The sequence below is a fragment of the Heloderma suspectum genome, chromosome 4, assembly GCF_057233095.1.
Source record: "Heloderma suspectum isolate Gila_16-S chromosome 4, 16-S_ref, whole genome shotgun sequence".
NCBI lineage: Eukaryota > Metazoa > Chordata > Lepidosauria > Squamata > Helodermatidae > Heloderma > Heloderma suspectum.
The window spans coordinates 162420267-162438883 of NC_139461.1; the positions used below are offsets into that span (position 1 = coordinate 162420267).

Genomic DNA, 18617 nt, shown 5'->3' on the forward strand with positions numbered 1-18617 from the left:
CGTCTACGCTATTTGCGTTCCCCTTATTTTCGCTGTAGTCTATGTAAATGGTTACGTAGACTAGATGTGCCAAAATAAGGAACGCAAATGGCGGTGCCCATGGGCGCGCCATTTGCGTACGCGCGGTTTTTTTTTTTTAAACTGAGCCGTGGTAGGCTACATAAACATTTACGTAGCCTATCACGGCTGACTGGAGGGACGCAAATGGCGGCGGCTACAGCTGCCGCCATTTGCAGACCCGGCCAGCCAGGATTCGCGGCGGGAGGGACGGGGCGCCTCCTCCCCGGCCAGAATTTCGGGGGGGAGGGACGGAGCGCCTCCCCCCCACCGCGAATCAAATTTCGTAAAAGGTAAGTGACTTTCGTACATCCCTATCTGCGACACCCGTGCTGAAGTGGCAGCAGGAGCAGCCTGCTTAGACTTTGTCAAGGCCCCTTGGAAAGAGGGCGACGTCTCACATCTATAGGGCAACGATCAGGTGGCATTGGTCTTTAAGCTGCCACAACAGTCTTGGTTGTGAAGACACTTGACATCTTAAAAGCACCCCCAGAGCCTCCTCAGAAGGGCCCTTCTGGACGCTGGAGGAAGCGCTTCCCTCAGCCTCCACCAGCTAGGAATTCCGCCTTGAAACCCGAAGACAGTTCCCAGTTCCAAAGAGTTTCAGGACAAGGACATGCTCACCCTCTCCCCGCCCCCTCGTCAGCTTCTCGCAGCCAGTTCTGTTTGGCCCACCTGGAATTGTTCATCTGCAAAGTCAGGAACTCCTCCTGGAGCTGGGCCAGGTCTTGCTGCTTGCCCTGGATCTCCTGCTGCAGCCGCTGCTGCTCAGCCTCACCAGCATGCAGTTTGGAGTGCGACGCCAGCAGAGCTTCCTGCAGGTGCTCCAGCTCTGTGGGTTGAAAGGGTCTGTCAGAGGTGGTCTAACATGGACTATGGAAAGAGACCTCAGACAAAATGCCACTAGGCCACCAGCATCTCTTTGAGACAAACAAGTTTGGAAGCCCTTTGGCATATCCCTGTCAGGGGCTCCAAGAGCTGCACTCAGTTTCTGGAGTCCCAGAAACTAGGGCGAGTTTGACCCTTGAGCAACTCTCCAAGCAAGCCTCTGCTTTGGTACCAGGCTGTACTTCCCTCTGCCCCCACCAGAGCTTTCCCCTCGCTCCACTTGCCTCAGGCTGGAAGGAGACGGAAATGCCTTGGAGATTATCAAGGGCTCCTCCCACTCAGAAGTGAGCTGTGCACCCAAGCACAATACATCCACTCCTGCCCACCCCCACCCCAAAATAAAAAAGAAACCCTTAGGAAAGGGTTTCCAAGCTGGCCTTCCAAGCTGGCCTGTGTCCTCCAGGGCTGCTCTCTGGCAGGCCGGGTGGGAGGATACGCAGCTGAGAGTTTGGCTCAGGCCCAAGAACTTCAGGACCCACATCTCACAAGTGTATTTGTGAGTGCTAAGACTCTGGGGAAGACCTGTAAACCTGTCAAGAAAATGCTGTGGAGAAAGCATGTCCAAAATGGCCTGGATGCCTCATAACATCTACAGAACCACTGAAGGAGCTCTTTGATTCAGACAGGGCCCAGGGGGAGAGTGGGAGGAGAATTTGCTGCTGAGTGTCACAGGGGGCCTGTTGAGTAGCCAGCTTCATGTGGCTCTGTCATCTCAAGCTAATTACTCAGCACGCACCCAGTGGCACCCTGCAGCCTGGCTCATGCATGTTGCTTTCAGGGGGTAGGGGTGGGGTCTCCAAAGCTGGACTTTCCACGAAGCTACCTGGCAGGCCATCACAGAACTCTTCAGTTCCCTGCTGAACTAACGAAAGGGAGAAGGGAGGGTCAGCCCTCCAGTGTGCGACTAGGGCTCAGAGATCCCTTGCGTCATCATGTTGGGCTCAGGGAAGCCTTTGCTTAGGAGCGTAAAATTGAGGGGCACCTCTTACAAGACCTTTTGCACTTAGGCATGAGTATCAGAGTAAAAAAAAAACACAGAGGGTGCTTCCACATTAGAGCCCTTGGAATTGAAATGGAGGTATCCCTCAGTACTTAATTTACTGATGTTTTATCCAGCAGTGCTCTTCCCCATTGCCAATATCCTCCTGTAATGTCGAGTCCTTTGTGGGCCCATTCAGTAAAGGTCCTTTCTAATGTGAACCTTTCTGTTTACACCTTAGCCCATTTTATTGCTCCCTGTCGATCAAGGCTAGGGGGTAGATCTGATGATAGAGCACTCTGGGCTGGGCTGCCATCTAGGGTGGCCCCTCCCTGAGGAGGTGCAAAGATGGCTCGCCTTCTCTTACCATTGTTCTTTGCCATTGAGGCCAAGCGGGTCTCCAGTTGCTCCCGCAGGCGGGCATTGGTGCAAATGGACTCCTCTAGGCACTGGTGGAGAATCCGGATCTCGGACAGATGCTCCTCCAGCAAATCAGCACCTATGTCCATCCAGCAAGGAAGGGTTCAGACAGAAGGGAGAAGAGAACCAGGGCTAAGTTTTGATAGGCCTGGCCTGATTTTAGCACTCTGGGAATGTCATGGCTTAGGAAGTGTGTATGCACACAGAGCTAGTACTATCATAATTCACATTGCAACCTGGCATGAGAAATAACTTGGACCAGGATACCTGAGAGAGCGCCTTCTCCCTTACCTACCTGCCCGGTCCCTGAGGTCATTGGAAGGCATGCTCCTGGTGGTTCCACATGGACCTATGGCCCGACTGGAGTCCACCAGGAGAAGAGCCTCCAGTGTGGTGGCTGCCTTTCTTTGGAACTCCCTGCCCCTAGAGATCAGGCAGGCACCAACACTGTTGTTTCTGGCAGTTCCTGAAAAAAGCACTGTTCCAGGAGGCATTCCTTAATTGATCAACCAGGGTTTTTACTGGCATTCTGTTTTTTTAAAAAAGCATAATTTTAATACAGTGTTTTAATCTTTCTTTTTTTTATTGTTTTATCTTTTGTGTTCACCACTCTGAAATCTGTTTTACATATGGAGCGGTATACAAATATTGTAAAATAAATAAATACACTCAAAATCCAAGAATAAAATTAGAGATGCTTGCAAGGGTCGACAGGCTCAACCTTGGAAACAATCCTCCAGTGTGATTACCCAGCTCCAGTGTCTGGTGTTATTAATGACTCAAAGGACTCTGATGGGTTTGTTTCACAATCAAAGATCGCTGAAAGGGTGGCACAACTTCGCAGAATCCCCACAACACATGCTTTCTACTCATGGGTAGAATCACAGACTTTACCTGAGAGCTTCTGGCCACACAGCTTTGTTGGAGAGCATGATGGCAAGATCCCAGGGAGAAGCTGCTCCTGAGGCTGTCTAAGCGGAAGCATATACCAGGGGGTCCTGCTCTCCCCCACGCTCCCCTCAGATCTCGTCTTCCATCCAGCAGAGTTTTGCAGGGGCAACGGGGGAGCACAATGGCAGGCACGGAGGCAGTGCTGGGAGGAGATGGCAGGGCTGCCTGCAGAAAGAAAGCCAGTCGACGCCCCTGGCTTGGCTGGCGACAGTGCAGGGAAGCTCACACCTAGACAGAGGGGGCAGAGAGAAGTCAGAAAGAGGAGGGCTGGACACCCTGCCCACTCCTGCAGAAGTGCCCTGTCCAGTGAAGGCGGGGCTTCCTGACCTCTGAAAGGAAGGAATGGGGCACTGCAAAGGTCACACAGGGCCCCTTGGATCAAGGGCTGGGGCTTGCTTAGGGGCGCTCCTCCATTAAGAGAGCTCCTCTGAGGCATTCCCCCCAGCCTTCTCCTTCTAGCACAGGCACAGATGTCTGCCACCCAAAGACCACAATGCATGCCTTTATCGGGCACAATTCTAGAGAGACCTTCTCTTCCTGCTCCCTGCAGGTGGCAATTTGTCAGGTTTCAGGGAAAAGCTTGCTGCATCACAGACTTTGCACTGTGATATGAAACCAAGCTGGCCTCTCCAGGTAACCACTGTGTTACTGAAAAGTAACAAAACTGGATGCAATGCAGAAAACATGTTGCTTCTTGATTTCTATAGGAAGCCATGGTTAGTCCTTCCTTTTTGCTGCAAATTTGCTGATGGTAAAGATGGACAGTCAGGAAGTAACAGTCAGAAGTAACTATCAGAAAGCAAGACTGTCCATGAGCGGAATCTCCTGTGTGATTTTTTTTTTTTAAAGCCGTCAAGAGGAACCCAGATCAGACTCGTGCTATGGGAAGGGAGTTCAAAGCTTTCCCTCTGCATCATTGTTCTGATTAAAATCCACCCCCCCCGCATCCTGATGGCGCACTTTTGCTGGAAAAGGATGATTTTAATTGCACATGTGGCCCAGGGAGGAAAGCTCAGCGCAAACACCCCCCACCCCTAATCTGATCCCCTGCTGTTAGCTTTTTCGAAAACAACGCGAGATGACAGACAGCATCATGTGACATCCAGCTTGGCCCACAATACAGCCCAGAAATAAAGGCTGGCTGAGGGAAGAGAACCCCCTGTCAAGGCACGATGAGGAAGGCCAGTGCCACAGCTGTATCTCCCGGCACAATCGAGCTCCCTGCACCAGCCCAGCTCTTATTATGCACAGCAACGAGGGTCGGCCTTCCTTCTCTCCAGCCCACAGGTGCGGGGCTGTACAGAGCTGCGGCCATGAAACAAGCTGACCTACCATGAGCATGTATTTATTTATAATATTTATATCCTGTCTTTCCGCCCAACAGTCCTCCAAGGTTAAGAGGCTTAACATACAATGAACAAAAGATTTTTAAAAGTTTTAATACAAAGGCAGTGGTGACTGGAAAAGGCATGCATCCCAGCTACTTCTCTTGAAAGGTTCTGCAGCGGCCACATGGGAAAACAGCCTCTCTCACACAGAGTTGCCCCTGGGACTGGAGCGCCTCCTCTTGGACTCCACAGGCCTGAGATGTGAACCACTGCTGCCCTTTCAAGGCCCCACAATGGCCAGAGAAAGAAATGGTTCACTTCCCGCCACTGGACGTGAGCTACCGAGTAACAAGGGCCAGGTAGCAGCACCAGACGTTTTTGCCCCTGGGGATGGGGCACCTCCGCCTGAGCTGCTGGTTAGCCTGTGGCTCCTGGCTGTGTGTGTGTGTGTGTGTGTGGGGGGGGGGGGTTGACTGTCCACTCCCCAGGCCTTAGATGCCCCTGAATGCCATGGGCTGGTTGAAGAAATAACCGCTAAAGCAACATGGTGTTGGACATACTCTGGGGGATCCACATCCAAATTCCTGCTCAGAAATGAAGCTCACTTTAGGCCAGCCACACGCTATCAGCCTAGCCCATCTCACAGGGTTGTGATCCGAATAAACAGGCCACAACCCCTGCTCTGAGCACCTTGGAGGATGGGCAGGATAAAAATGTAATCAACACACAAAAATAAGCCAGTCGTGGTGCTTATATGGTGTGATGGTTAGAGTGCTGGATGAGGAGCGGGAAGACCCTGGTTCAAATCCTCACTGATGGTCTCTTAGCCTACCATACCCCACAGGGTGCTTCTAAGGATTAAGTAGGGTGGGGAGAACTACATACACAACCCTACGTTCCTTGGAGGAATAACAACACCACCTGCTACAATAATGGCATGAACGTATAAGCCCACAGCCAAAAATATCTTTAGCAAAGAGCAATGAAAGAAATTCCTTTGCGCTTTCAGTGCCAGCCATGGACAGGTGGGGAATGGAAGCCATATGGCTCTGCAAATGTAATTCTCCAGTCCTGCTCCAATTCTCAGGCAAGAACTATCCCCAGCAGTAATAGGCAGTACTGCTTGCCATTTCAGCAGGACAGCAGAGAGTCATGTACTGCAGGGGTACTGGGAAGAAGCCAGGGTCTGGAGCTATATTTACCCATGTCGTTCTTCCTGCGGCCCATACAAAGCAGTCTACCTCCCTCCAAGCAGAGTGGTGGCTCTTTATGCATTCTAGGCAGGCACACAGGTGAAGTTGTTGTGTCTCCTGAAGCTGAGATCCTGAATGACAGGAGGAGGTGCCCAGGAGCAAAGGGGTAGTGCCTCTCAGATCAGGGGATGGAGCCCAGCAAGATGTGGTGGAGTCTCATGGTAACTGATGGGAACAGAGGATGGCAGGTGAGAGGTAAAGCCTGTCTGTCCCTGGTGGCTCAGGGTGAAGCTTGATGGACCGGGACTCTCATCAATCCAAGCAGAAAATAGCCTGCCTTTCTTGATTCCCCTTGTCCTAGAGATATTAAGGTGGCAGCACAAATCCTGAAATCTTTACACACAACAAGACCTATTTTTGCTCATGCAAAGAGATTTCACCAGACCTGGTTCACACGTAACAAAACCCAGAGCATGGGTTGTTGAATCTTGGGTTGTTGTTACATGTGAACCTGGAACTATGGGTTAACTATGGGTTGCTAACCACAAACAACCCAGGAAGAGAATCCATGGTTTGTTGTTGGGTTGTGAACTCTGGGTTGTCTAAACCATGGGTTATCATTATGTGCGAACCCAGACCCATGGGTTGTTTTGCCAGGCTATAGAGGCAGTGGGCAAGAGTGGTTAAAAACAAACAAACCCAACCCCTCTACGTGCCAGTACTTACAGCGCTGCAAAGGTATTTTATTTATTTATTTATTTATTCATTCATTCATTCATTCATTCATTCATTTCATTTCTATACCACCCAATAGCCGAAGCTCTCTGGGCGGTTCACAAAAAGGTATTTGTGATACGGGGGGGGGGGGGGAGTACATAAAGGAGGAGTGAATCAAACAACCCAGGAATTGAAAAAAGCTATGTTTTGCATGGTCATCTGGCTTACAACTCATGGGTAAACTCTGGGTAAGGCAACGATCTATATTTTGGGTTATTGTTATGTGTGGCTGTTTTTTCACCTCCGAAGGATGTGATTGGCTACCTCCCTATTCATAGGGTGATAAGATCCTTAGTACATGCAGATGCCCTCCCCCAACCTCTCACCCTCTCTTAGTGAAGAGAATTGCCTGCATATGTGGAAAGGCTATAAGCTTCATGAGACAGCCAACATGTGATATGTATTTCAGCTGTGAAGAACATGGCCACAGAATCCAAGCTAAAACCAAAGGCCTTCCAGTCCACCTCCCAGCTTTGCTGCAGGTTCTTGACTCCCTCTCATCAACCTACTTGATCCAGCCCACAAACAGGGAACCAGTAGAGCGGAGAAAGGCGAATGCAGAGCACGCACAAAGCTCCAACAATTCTTACACTCACTTTCATCTGTTCATAAGCTCCATAGGCTTTTTGGAACCTTCGAAATTTTAGCCTCAAATTACCAAGCAAAAGAAGTAAGCAATGGCCTCTGCTACCCTGGTGATGGTTAGCTTCACTGATCTGAGCAGGGATGAAGTCAGGTCATGCAGAGGTTGTTCATCGAGCCATGCAAAGATACATGCTGGGGGTGGGGGGAGTCAAGGCTAAAGTGCTCACTTTCTCCCAGCTGCTTCTGCAGCATCTGCAACTCCTGCTGTGCCTCGGCCAATGAGAGGACTGGTGTTCTGCAGCAGCCAAGGAGTGGAGCAAGGGCTGGAGGAGGAGGCCCCAAAGGCAAGGAGGAGGAGGGCTCTGGGTCAAATGGAGCCAAAGGGAAACTAGCTGGCTTGGACAAGGAATCAGGATGGAAGCCTAGGCACAGAGGAGAGATGAGAGACAGAGACAGAAGGTTAAGTTGGTGACATCCAAAGGAGGCGGGTTGCTCTCCGCAGATGCTCTCCACTGCTTGAGGGACATAGAACCTCTTCAGACAGCTCTGTTACTCTTTCCAGTAGGAAGGGCTGGGTGTATGAAAGAGCTGCTTTATTACAGCCATGTTCTTTTGACAGATAAAGAGCAGCCATAGGCTGAGTGAGACCACTGGTCTATCTAGTTTGGTATTGTCTCCTTTGACTACCTGCAGCTCTCCAAAAGCCTCAGGTGGTCCCTTTCCCAGTTCTTCTACTGGAGATATTAAGGCAACAGTTCCAGATTAGTGGTTTGGAACCCTCATCTCTTTCACCCCATAGTGTCAGAAGCCATCGCACCTAAAGAAAGTGCCATGGACAGGCAGAGCTGCCATGGGCCTCAGTAATTTCTTCCCCCCACAGTAGTGATCCCAGGCCTAGCGGCTGTGCCCTCAAGACGAACGCTACTTTAAAGGGATGCAGGGTTCATCTCTTTTCTGCTTTATTGCAAAACCCTCAGATTTTCCGCACCCCTGATGGTGCATCCTGCAATCTATCTAGGTAAGTAAATGGAGAGGGAAGGAAGTCCCATTCCACGGCTACAGGGTGGGAATGGGAGGGGATTCTCTTTTGCATAGCAAACCACCAGTGAGGCCACAACAACACAACAGAGGAAATGTGCTCCCTCTCCAGCTACCCTGAATTATCATATATCTGTGTACAAGCATGCAAAATGGGCTTGAAACTCAAGAGGCGCTTGAGTTTTGGGGTGATTTACAAAAGCAAGCTAAAGTATTGTCAGCACACCGCACCCCTCTTCCAAGTGCTGACAGGTTTCAGGGATTCCACGACATACTCAGGGTTCAGCTTCCTTACAAGGAGGTCACTAGAGGCTTGTGGCATCTCTGTGATACAAGGTTTATTTACAGGCTCAGCTTAAGATGAGGGTTCATGGTATTAACACTCCAACAAATTCCTGCTCCCCATCAGATCAAGGGTGTTGCTAGGGCCTTAAAAGATCTGGGGCACAGGTCCATAACACAAATTTGCATGTGCATATATATATCTATACGTATCGCCGAGTCTAAGCGGACCTCTAATACATAATCCTGATGTTCAGCCAGAATCTGGCTTCCTGTCACTTCAGCCCATTATTCCGTGTCCTGCACTCTGGGATGATCAAGAAGAGATCCTGGCCTTCCTCTCTGTGACAACCTTTCAAGTACTTGAACAGCGCTATCCTATCTCCCCTCAGTCTTCTCTTCTCAAGGCTAAACATGCCCAGTTCTTTCAGTCTCTCTTCACTGGGCTTTGTTTCCAGTCCCCTGATCATCTTTGTTGCCGTCCTCTGAACCCCCTCCAGCTTATCTGCATTCTTCTTAAAGTGCGGTGCCCAGAACTGAACACAGTACTCCAGATGAGGCCTAACCAGTGCTGAGTAGAGGGGAACTAGTACTTCCCAGGATTTGGAAGCTATGCTTCTATTAATGCAGCCCAAAAGAGCTTTTGCCTTTTTTGCAGCCACATCACATGGTTGGCTCATATTCAGCTTGTGATCAACAACAATTCCGAGATCCTTCTCGCTTGTAGTGTTGTTGAGCCACATATCCCCCATCTTGTAACTGTGAACTTGGCATTTATCCCTATTAAATGTCATTCTGTTGTTTTCTGCCCAGCACTCCAATCTATCAAGATCACTTTGAATTCTGTTTCTGTCTTCCAGGGTATTAGCTATCCTGCCCAATTTTGTGTCATCTGCAGATTTGATCAGCATTCCCTGCACCTCCTCCTCCAAGTCATTAATACAAATGTTGAAGAGCACTGGGCCCAGGACTGAGCCCTGCGGTACCCCACTCGTTACCTCTCCCCAGCTGGAGAAGATCCCAAGCCGCTCCACTTCAGCTCAGCACCAAACCCGAGTAAAGGTTTGGAAAAATGAGTCTTTATGCTTCCGGTTGACTACCATGGGAAATTAGAAAAACACTAACTTTTTTCTCTTGGTCAGAACTGGATGGAAATTTCAGGCATAGTAGCTCCCTAGAAGGGTATTACACCTGCCCAATGTCAGAAAAAAATAGGTGCAGGGTTCGTATTTTGATTTTCTTTTCAAGGGAACTGCCAATAACATTGTTATTCCTTGGAAGAACTGGATAAAAATTTCAGGATTCATTGTCCCATCAGAGGATATGATGCCTGCCAAATTTCAGAATGATAGCCACAAGGGGTTTTGTGCAAGGGTAGCCTTGACATTTTGAGGTCTCCAAAAGTGAACATATTTCGCTATGTTCCTTGTGGACCAATGTTCTGAAAATTACAGACAGCCTTACCCTAAGTAAGAAACCAGCAACGTTTCAGAAGGAAAGGTCCAGCAGTTCATGTGGAAGGGAAGTTCTCTAATTTGAAGGAGGGCGTGATTTGCTTTCTCTTCCATTCACTCCCCCAATAATTTTTCGGGTCATTTGTATGAAAATGCACAGGTCATTAGAGGTGTCCCCCAGGCAAGAAACCTGCAAAGTTTCTGAAGGATATACATGCTTGCAAATTTAGAATGACTAGAATTTATTTACATTTCACCAATGTTAGCAGCAGGAGAACATGGGTGGGAAGGTGCTATTGCACTCATGTCCTGCTTGTGGGTTTCCCGTGGGCATCTGGTTGGCCATTGTGTGAACAGAATGCTGGACTAGATGGACCTTGGTCTGATGGAGCATGGCTCTTCTTATGTTCTTAAATAGAGAGTGTCTCTGAGCATATGAAGAATGCTTTTCTTTCACCACTGAGCACTTATATTCTCCCCCTACCAATTCTATTCTCCTCCACGCAACCATCCCTCCTCATCCTACCATCCTCCAGGAACTCTTCATAAAACGGATGTTTTGTTTTGTGCAACTCTCCTCTACCTCCTCCTTGTTATGCACAAGGTCTCATTGTATCTTCCTCTCCAGAACTTCATTTGTGCCAAGACTTCACCAGGATTCAGCCAATGAGTCTGTTTTCAAAACTCAGTAAGTCTGTTTTCAAAACTAGGGCTAAGTTATGGAGAAACTCTGAGCATGTACTAAGTGCCTTTCCCTCACCACTGAAGCTAGCGTTCATGCAAAACCATCACCACCACCCCACAAATGACAAAAGGACATGCATAGGACTGAGCTGAAAGGGTAGTCAATTCATTAGCCAGAACTGGGTAGGCCCTGTATTAAGCCTGCAGTACCATGCTCACAACTCAGGACTTACTTCTGAGTAAACATGCAGATCATCAAGGTGCAAACCTCCCTGCAAAAGTAACTTGTGCTGGAATCCTATGCATGCTTTCCTGAGGCTAAGCCTCATTAAACATAATGGGGCTTCTGAGTAGGCATACATAGGATTGCATAAGTGAGCAGTATTTACCTCCCCTCCACTTAAAAAACAAACCCCAAACTATTTTTATTAAAACTTTCTGTTCATAGGAACATAGGAAGCTGTCTTATACTGAATCAGACCCTGGAACCATCTAGCCCAGTACTGTCGACACTGCCTGGCAGCAGCGGCTCTCCAGGGTTTCAGGCAGGATTCTTTCCTTGCTCTGCCTGGAGATGCTGGGGATTGAACCTGGGCCAAGCAGGGGCTCCACCACTGAGCTAGACTTGTTTCTCTGCAACCATGTGAACCCACTTTTCTCAAAGGCTTGAGTGAGGAGGAGAAAAACCTTCTCCTTCTCTTGTCTCTTTGTACAAAGTCAAATACAGTTCAGAACTTCTCTTGCCCATGGAAGAGAATTCTCTTTAAGAATTACTCAAGATATGCCCTGGGTGGAATAAAGAAGAAAAAGAAAGAAAAGGGCAAGGAAGAATAAAAGAAGAATAGTGATTGGAAGTGTGCACGGGGGGGTGGGGGTGTAAAAAGAATTCCCTAAGCCAAGTGGCTCTTTTCAGAGAGGTAGTACCTCAGAGGAATTGAGGAGGCTGTGGAGGGTTTGTAAGGAGTGCATGTACTTACATTAACTTTATGAGGTGAGGTGGCTGAGAGCTTTTTCTAGCTTTTCTTTTTAACTCTAGAACCTATTTAAAAGCCTTAGCCATTCCTCGATCATGATGCCACATAGTCCTAACCCTCCCTTTGGAATAATTCAAGTCCTACAGCTATTTAGGATAAATTAAAATGGAGGGGGAGAAAGAAATTTGTGGAGACTGATTGGATCCTTTGCTGTACTGAAGCTACTAAACTTCTGCAGAAGCCAAAGGTTCGAGTTTGGGGCAGTGAAATCAGATGCTGTGTGAAATATCAGTATTTCACATGGAGCTCTTTCTTCCATTCCTTCTCCCTCTTCAAAACTTAACTGAAAGCACGTTCCTAACAGTGGGCATGTAAGAGCAGAAAAGTAGAGGGAGAGAGGTTTTTTGCACCTCAAAAACGCACACCCTACACCAGAGATTAGGGATAGTGACCTCTTAATGGTCACCTTAAACACCTTCTGATTAAGATCTCTAATCCCTTGTGTGGCTTGACAGTTTTTACTTTTTTAGTCTTTGAGAAAAGGAAACTTCAAGCTACTGGTCCTGTCTGAAATTTGGCATGTTCAGTCAGCTCCAGAGAGGCTGCCAGGTCCCCAAACTCCATGCACTTATGTGGAAGCACAAAGAAGTTATAGCTCTTTGCTTTGACAGATTTTCTTGAAAATAGCAAATTTTACCTGTGACTAACACAAAAAGCACTGAACCCAACTGCCTGAAATTTGGTAAATTCAATCAGCTCCATAGGATATACCAAGTCTCCAAATTTCATGTATTTATCATACAAACTAAAAAAATTATGGCCGTTTCTATTTTCCAATGCAAGTCAATGGGAAAATGTAAAAAAAAAAAAGACAATTGGGACAGCTTAAAAGATCTGGGGCACAGCTCAAAAAAGATCCAGGGACCATGCCCAGGTGAGCCATCTCCTAGCGACACCCCTGCATCAGATGTTCAGGGGATCCCATTGTGCCATAAAATTTCTTACAGGGAGCAAGTCAGCTGTCTTGTCTCCTGTTCAGATTCAGTTCCAGCCCAGACTGATGGCCACGCACGCAGACCTTGTTTCTATTGCTCTCACCTGGCTCAGTTTGTATATTCCTTACGGAGTGGGGAAGAGAAAGATAAGCCTCCTGAGAACAATCTGTTTCTGGCCATCTCTGAGGACAGCCACCGCTCAGCTAATCTCCCAGGCTAAACTTGCCCAGCCAGTTTGACCCATTCTAACAAACTCTTTTCACAATCAGACTGGGGGGCGGGGGGGGGGGGATCATGAGAGATCGTTCAGATTAACCCCAAACCCATAACAGTATAAAAGGATCCATATATGAGAATTTTCACACATTGGGCAACCCTGTGCTATTTACTGAAAATATTCTTTGGCTGCCTTTCAGGGCAGGAGCCCTCCCAAGGCACTATAAACAATAAAACACATAATAAAAACTGATGCAGTATTAATAATGGTAAAACCATTGGACTGAACTTGGGACCTTGGAAACTCAAAAGCATGTGTTCTCTCACTGAACTATAGCCCCTATTTCTGTCACTTAGGGCGCAATCCTATGGGGATAGGTGGCCGCCTCCAAACTCGGAGGCAACTGCCTATCCAACGCAGAGCAAGAGAAACACGGAGGGGATCATTCCCTCTGCGCTTCTCCTGCCCTGCATTTGAGGTTAGACAGCTGATTTCGGCTGTCTAGCCACAGGAAGGTGGAGCAGGGGAGGAGGCTGCTGGATGACACATAGGATGTGTCGTACTGACATTTCCGCTTTCCCCACCTTGGAACGCCCCCGGAATGCCCGGTTTTGGCCGCTTCGTGCTTCTCTTCAGAGCAGGGGGAAGGTCAGTTGCCAGAAAACCAGATATCCTGTGGCCATCTAGCTGCAGACTAGCAGCCATAGGGTTGCTCCTTTAATTAGTTTTTTGTGCAATGTTTAAAAAATGTGTTTGGTCTGTACAGTCTGCAAATATCTTTTTTTGGAGCACTCAAACCAGCAGTTTTTTGAAATGGGATATTTTTGCCAAATAGTATGAAGGAATCCTAGTTGTATGCATTAACTATAGAAATAAGATTTATCTTACCTAATTCAGTAATTATCATTCCCTTGTAGCCAACTGCAGACTGGATTCTCTACAGACCAAACTAGACTTGACACTGAATGTGTCACTTGGAATAACATTAGGGTTTTAATAATAATAATAATAATAATAATAATAAGGCATAACACGCACACAGAATTTCCATTGGAATACTGGGCTCTTCAGTATCTGAAGGCTGTCATGCAGACTTGCCTCAGTTGCTCCAGAGCATGCGACTAGAACTAATGGGTAAAAAGTGCAGGGAAGCAGATTTCAGCTAAACATCAGGAGCTGTTTGACAATGGAGCAGACAGCCCTGGGAGGTGCTGCGCTCTCCTCTGCGAGACGACCACCTGTCAGGGATGCTGTCGTTGCATCTTGCATTGTAGATCCTGCACTGAGCAGGGGGTTGGACGACATGATGTCCAAGGCTCCTTCCAGCTCTAATGCTCTATTATTCTGTTAGCATTATCATTGTGACTACTGTGGGCACCTCCAGAACATTGCTTATGATGAAATTAGTGGTAACTGGCACAACTCTCCCATGCCTATGCCATTCTGTGAAGCTTTTAAGACTCCTTGTATGTTTTAGGCATATCTTTTCATGTCCTTCATTGAACAATTCCTGGTTGGGACTGCAACTTCCAGCCAGAGGTCTATTTAATTCTCCCTCTGTCCTCAACAACGCTATCCTTTTCCTCCTGTGCAGTAGTATTTTTGAAGAGTCACTTGCTGTGCGTCATGTAGTGGCTGAATTGACCTTGCAGCAGGCTTTCATTCTGTGGGAATGCCTTAAAAGAGCAGGTGTTTTCTCCAGGCTAGAAGTTGGTACCCCATGAAGATCTGACCTTGAGGCTCAGCTGTGCACTGGAGCCTGTTCTATGGCCCTGGCACAGATCTGCCACACTGGAGCGAAAACACCCGACAACTCTAATGCAGGGCTCCCCGTTCCGGAGCGTGGCCCTCCTCCCTCCTCCCCAGCGTTCTACTCAGTCTGCAGTTGTGACCTAACCAGTGAACTGTAGACAGGGTACTTGTAGCTTGCTTATGTAGCAGGGAAACAGTGTAGGTTCTGCTTATATTTTAGCTGTTGTTCCCCTACCTTTTGGGGTCAGGTCTCCATCCCCAGCTTCAGTCTTTTTTATGATGGTGAGTTGTGTGGGCAGGACCTGTGCTTTATTTTATGTTATCCAAAGTGCTTGGTTTTTTGAAGGCTTTTGTAGTAGTGGTGGTGATGGAAGTAATAATGATGATGATGATATGCCATTAATAACATTATAATAATGTTAATGAGTCATAATTACAAGGGCCAAACTACATGGCAGCTTATTTATAGGAATTGTACTGGCTGGTGCAAATGGGCCTTGGGCAAATGTAACTCATAGTACCTGTGAGCATCCTGCAAAATGAATAGAGTAAAAACCTCTTTGCTTAGTTGTGCTTTGCCACTGAGCCATCCCAGCCTGATTTCCTCCCTTCTTTTACCCAGAATTATGAGCACATCAGGTTAGGAGCACACACCGCCATATGATGAACAACTTCTAAAACCCATTAATCTGCTGAAAAGGGAGGCTGTCTCAAAATTATTTTCCATTGTTTCCATTCTGATTGAAAGGTAAACAGGACAGGAAGGGTTGAGGGGAGACTTGATTTGGGGCACTCCTGGGGCATCTCTACACCATCCTAAAATCCTGCATTTAAAACAGGGCTTTCTGCTTCCATTTTAAATGCAGGATCACAACGACTCCCTTTTTCACCCACTTCCTTTCACCCACTTCCTTCCCCCCCACCCCCTTCCCCCTGTATCTGAGTCTTCCATTATCTTGCATTGATCTCACTCCAATTCTTGCCGCTTTTCCTCTTTTCATGGAGGGAACTCAAGCGGAACACAGTGGGGTAATTTGATAGCTCATTATATGCGATCAATTTAAAAACGGAACAAAGGGCATTTAGTGCAGGAGACACCCTGGAGGGTCACAGCATCGTGTAAAGAGCCCGCAAACTTCAGTGAGGAGCAATCTCAATCACAGGATAAAAGCTCTGTGTGAAGAAAGCCCTAAAGTGACTGTAGCATTCTGGTGATACAATGCATAATCTCATGCAGAGAGGTGCTGTACGGAATGGGCTGAAAATGCAGTAATACTGTGAACACTTGGACTGGAATTAAAATATAAATATTATTGTTAGAGAGAAAATCAACATTTATGAAATTGATCCATGAAGAACAGCAAAGGAAGAACCCACAAGTCAGCTTCTGTTAATATCTGGTGTGTAACTTATAAAATGAGAGGTATCCTGGGCGGGCTCAAGCTGCCTGGAAGCCTTTTACTTGGGCGTCTTTTTCTCTGATTACAGTTGTAGAGAAGCAGGCTGCGAACTTCTTGTACTGATTATTTTGGCATAAGACCAAAGGCTGCAGGACTAAAACCAGATTGCCCTGAATCACAGGTTGCCAAGTGGTGACAGGATGCACCCCTAAGCTCCTTTAGCCCATTAGAAATGATGATCTCTGAACATTTTCTCCTTCCTGCTGAGAGACCTACTTCCTGTGCTGATCTTCATAACATTGTTTTTAACAGTGAATATAATTGATTTTATAAATAAAAATGTACATTGGGGGGAAAAGGAAAGAGAAAAGGTCAACAACATAATGGCGTCTTTCACAACCCCCTCCCCACTGCACTGAGCAGGGAGTTGGACTCGATGGCCTTGTAGGCCTCTTCCAACCCTACTATTCTATGATTCTACTTTAGCCCACAATCCCACTGTCTGTTATGGGGTCCATACCTCTGAAAGCCTGGCTGGTGATCTGCAAGGGATGTTGGGAAGGAGGCAGCACCAGGTTCCCTTGGAGGGATTCTGCTGGAGCAGCAGCAGGGGATGCGGTGGCAGTGGTGGGGTGAGATGGCCGAGCAGAAACCTTGCCAGAATGACTGCCAAGATCTGTAAGAAGTGACACAATTTACACTCTGTGATCAGCAACTGGTTTACTCTGCTTTTAACTTCGGCTTTATTCTGTTTTCAACTTTTAAAGGTGTGTATATCCTATTTTACTATATTGTTGTATTTTACAGTATTAAGTTTTCTGAACCAGAGACCTTCAGCTGTTAGGTGGTAAATAAGTAAGGAAGAAGCCGCACAGAGTGGGGAAATGCTTTGCCTTTGCACACAGAGAAGCACCAGCCAAGGAAACAAGTTCATACCTGTTATAGAAATTTCGGTCGTAATACGTCCGTTATCCCATGCTCTTATAAGCGAGGCTATGTCTGCTCCACCTCTGCGTCAGGCTGCCACGCGAAACAAAGCCGCCGCGCCTCATCGCAGCTCAGGGGCGCCAAGGAGGCGCTCGCGCTGGAGCACGCGCCTCCCGCCCTGCTGCCTCTCTCTGCGCATGCCTGAGTGTGTGCCAGGCGCGGCCTGTTTCCGGTCTCCCTCGCAGCTCGACCGGCGGCTCTCAGCCTGTGGGCCGCGACCCCTTTGGGGGCCGAGCGACCCTTTCACAGGGGTCGCCTTCGACCTTCACCGCGACAACTTGGGAGGCTCCGCTGGGTGGATTGCGGCGAGCCCGGCGGCTCCGACGGGGCGCGCCGCGCACGATACGCGCAGCTCCGAGGGCGAGTGCGGGAGGCGTCGGGCCGACGGCGAGCTGCCGCCCCCGAGGGGGCTTTTCTGCCCGCCCCCGCCGGCTTCTCTCTCCCCCGCCCCGCCCCGCCGCTACGCAAAGGCGTCGCTGTCGTGTCCCGCTGCCCCGGGGCAGCTCGGAGGGGCGCCAGGCGCTGGACGGGCCGGCGGGGTTTCGTGGCAGGCTCCGCAACAGGCCCAGGGCTTGCCTCCGACCACGTGAAGAGTGCCGGAGACGGGCCTGTCCAGGAGGCGAGGGAGGATGAGGAGGTCGGTCTTGAGCCAACTCTTCGAGGTTAACCGTCAAAAGGAGCCCAAAATCTTTGGGTAAAATCCAACTAAAGCCCTACTTAAGGTAGACGCATTGAAATGAATGGGACTGACGTTCATAGAACCATAGAATAGTAGGGTAGGAAGGGTCCTGTAAGGCCATCGAGTCCAACCCCAAGGTGGTCATGACGGTTTTAAGTCCCGTTCATTTTAATGGGTCTACTCTAAGAAGGGCTTTAGTTGGATTTTATCCAGAGCTGCCCAATTGCCCGGCTGTGGATTTTGAAGTTATTGCCTGGCTTCCCGCCCCTGTCTTGGCCTTTTACGTAAAGAGAGGAACGGTGTCTCTGAGCGTGCGCAGAGTTGCAGCTGTGAGAAGATGCAGAGTGGGCCTCTTGAGCATGTGCAAAATGGCCCTGTTGGAAGGGAACACTGGAGAGGCAGTCAAATGGGGTGAGTGGGCTATGGGTGTCATTAAGGCTGCAATTAAATGTGTGCTTATGTGGGAGTAAGCTTACTTGAGAGTAAGCCCCTATTGAATTGACAGCGGGGCTCACTTCCTGGCAGGGCCAAGGTATTTGGGTGCCTGAAGTAGAAAATCCAAACATAATTCTTCCTGCTACCAAATTCATGCTAACATGGGACCTGACCCACCAAGACATGCTCCTGCACAAGCCCCATTGAAAGTGCAAGTGCTTTCAGTGTGGGGCACACACACGGGAACGCCCTGGTGGGTTGTGCGCCAGAGATCAGACCATCTGCCTCCAACTGCTGTGTGTGTTTTAGTTTATAAAGTTTTATAGTAACTTTCAGTTTTTTAAGGGAGCAATGACACAAAGCAAATGGCAAGATGTGGGGTGAGGGAGTAAAGACCGGGAGGAGAACATAAAGATGCAGAGGGATAAAATCATACCATCAGAGTTGGAATGAACTCTGGTCCAGGGATGGGGTCGGGTTCTGGCCCCAGGGGCTGGATTGCGTCCTGGGACAACCTCTGGGGGCAGGATGATGTTGGGGTG

General features: G+C 48.4%; 1 protein-coding gene across 11 annotated transcripts in view; it reads right to left on the reverse strand.

Annotated features, from left to right (window-relative positions):
- Positions 1–17081, reverse strand: part of LOC146347634 (myomegalin) — a 44033-nt gene extending 26952 nt beyond the window's left edge. For 3 of the 11 annotated variants that reach the window (XM_084850987.1, XM_084850985.1, XM_084850984.1), the window contains exons 1-6: positions 16911–17081; positions 16495–16650; positions 7406–7600; positions 3239–3523; positions 2292–2423; positions 733–889 (exon numbers count right to left, since the gene is read on the reverse strand). In XM_084850987.1, the coding sequence (XP_084707113.1) occupies positions 733–889; positions 2292–2423; positions 3239–3523; positions 7406–7430 (599 nt within the window). In that variant the 5' untranslated portion in view covers positions 7431–7600; positions 16495–16650; positions 16911–17081. The remainder of the gene's footprint in view (positions 1–732; positions 890–2291; positions 2424–3238; positions 3524–7405; positions 7601–16494; positions 16651–16910) is intronic. The other 8 variants (XM_084850993.1, XM_084850991.1, XM_084850989.1 and 5 more) reach the window with 3 other exon arrangements.
- Positions 17082–18617: the final 1536 nt, after the last annotated feature.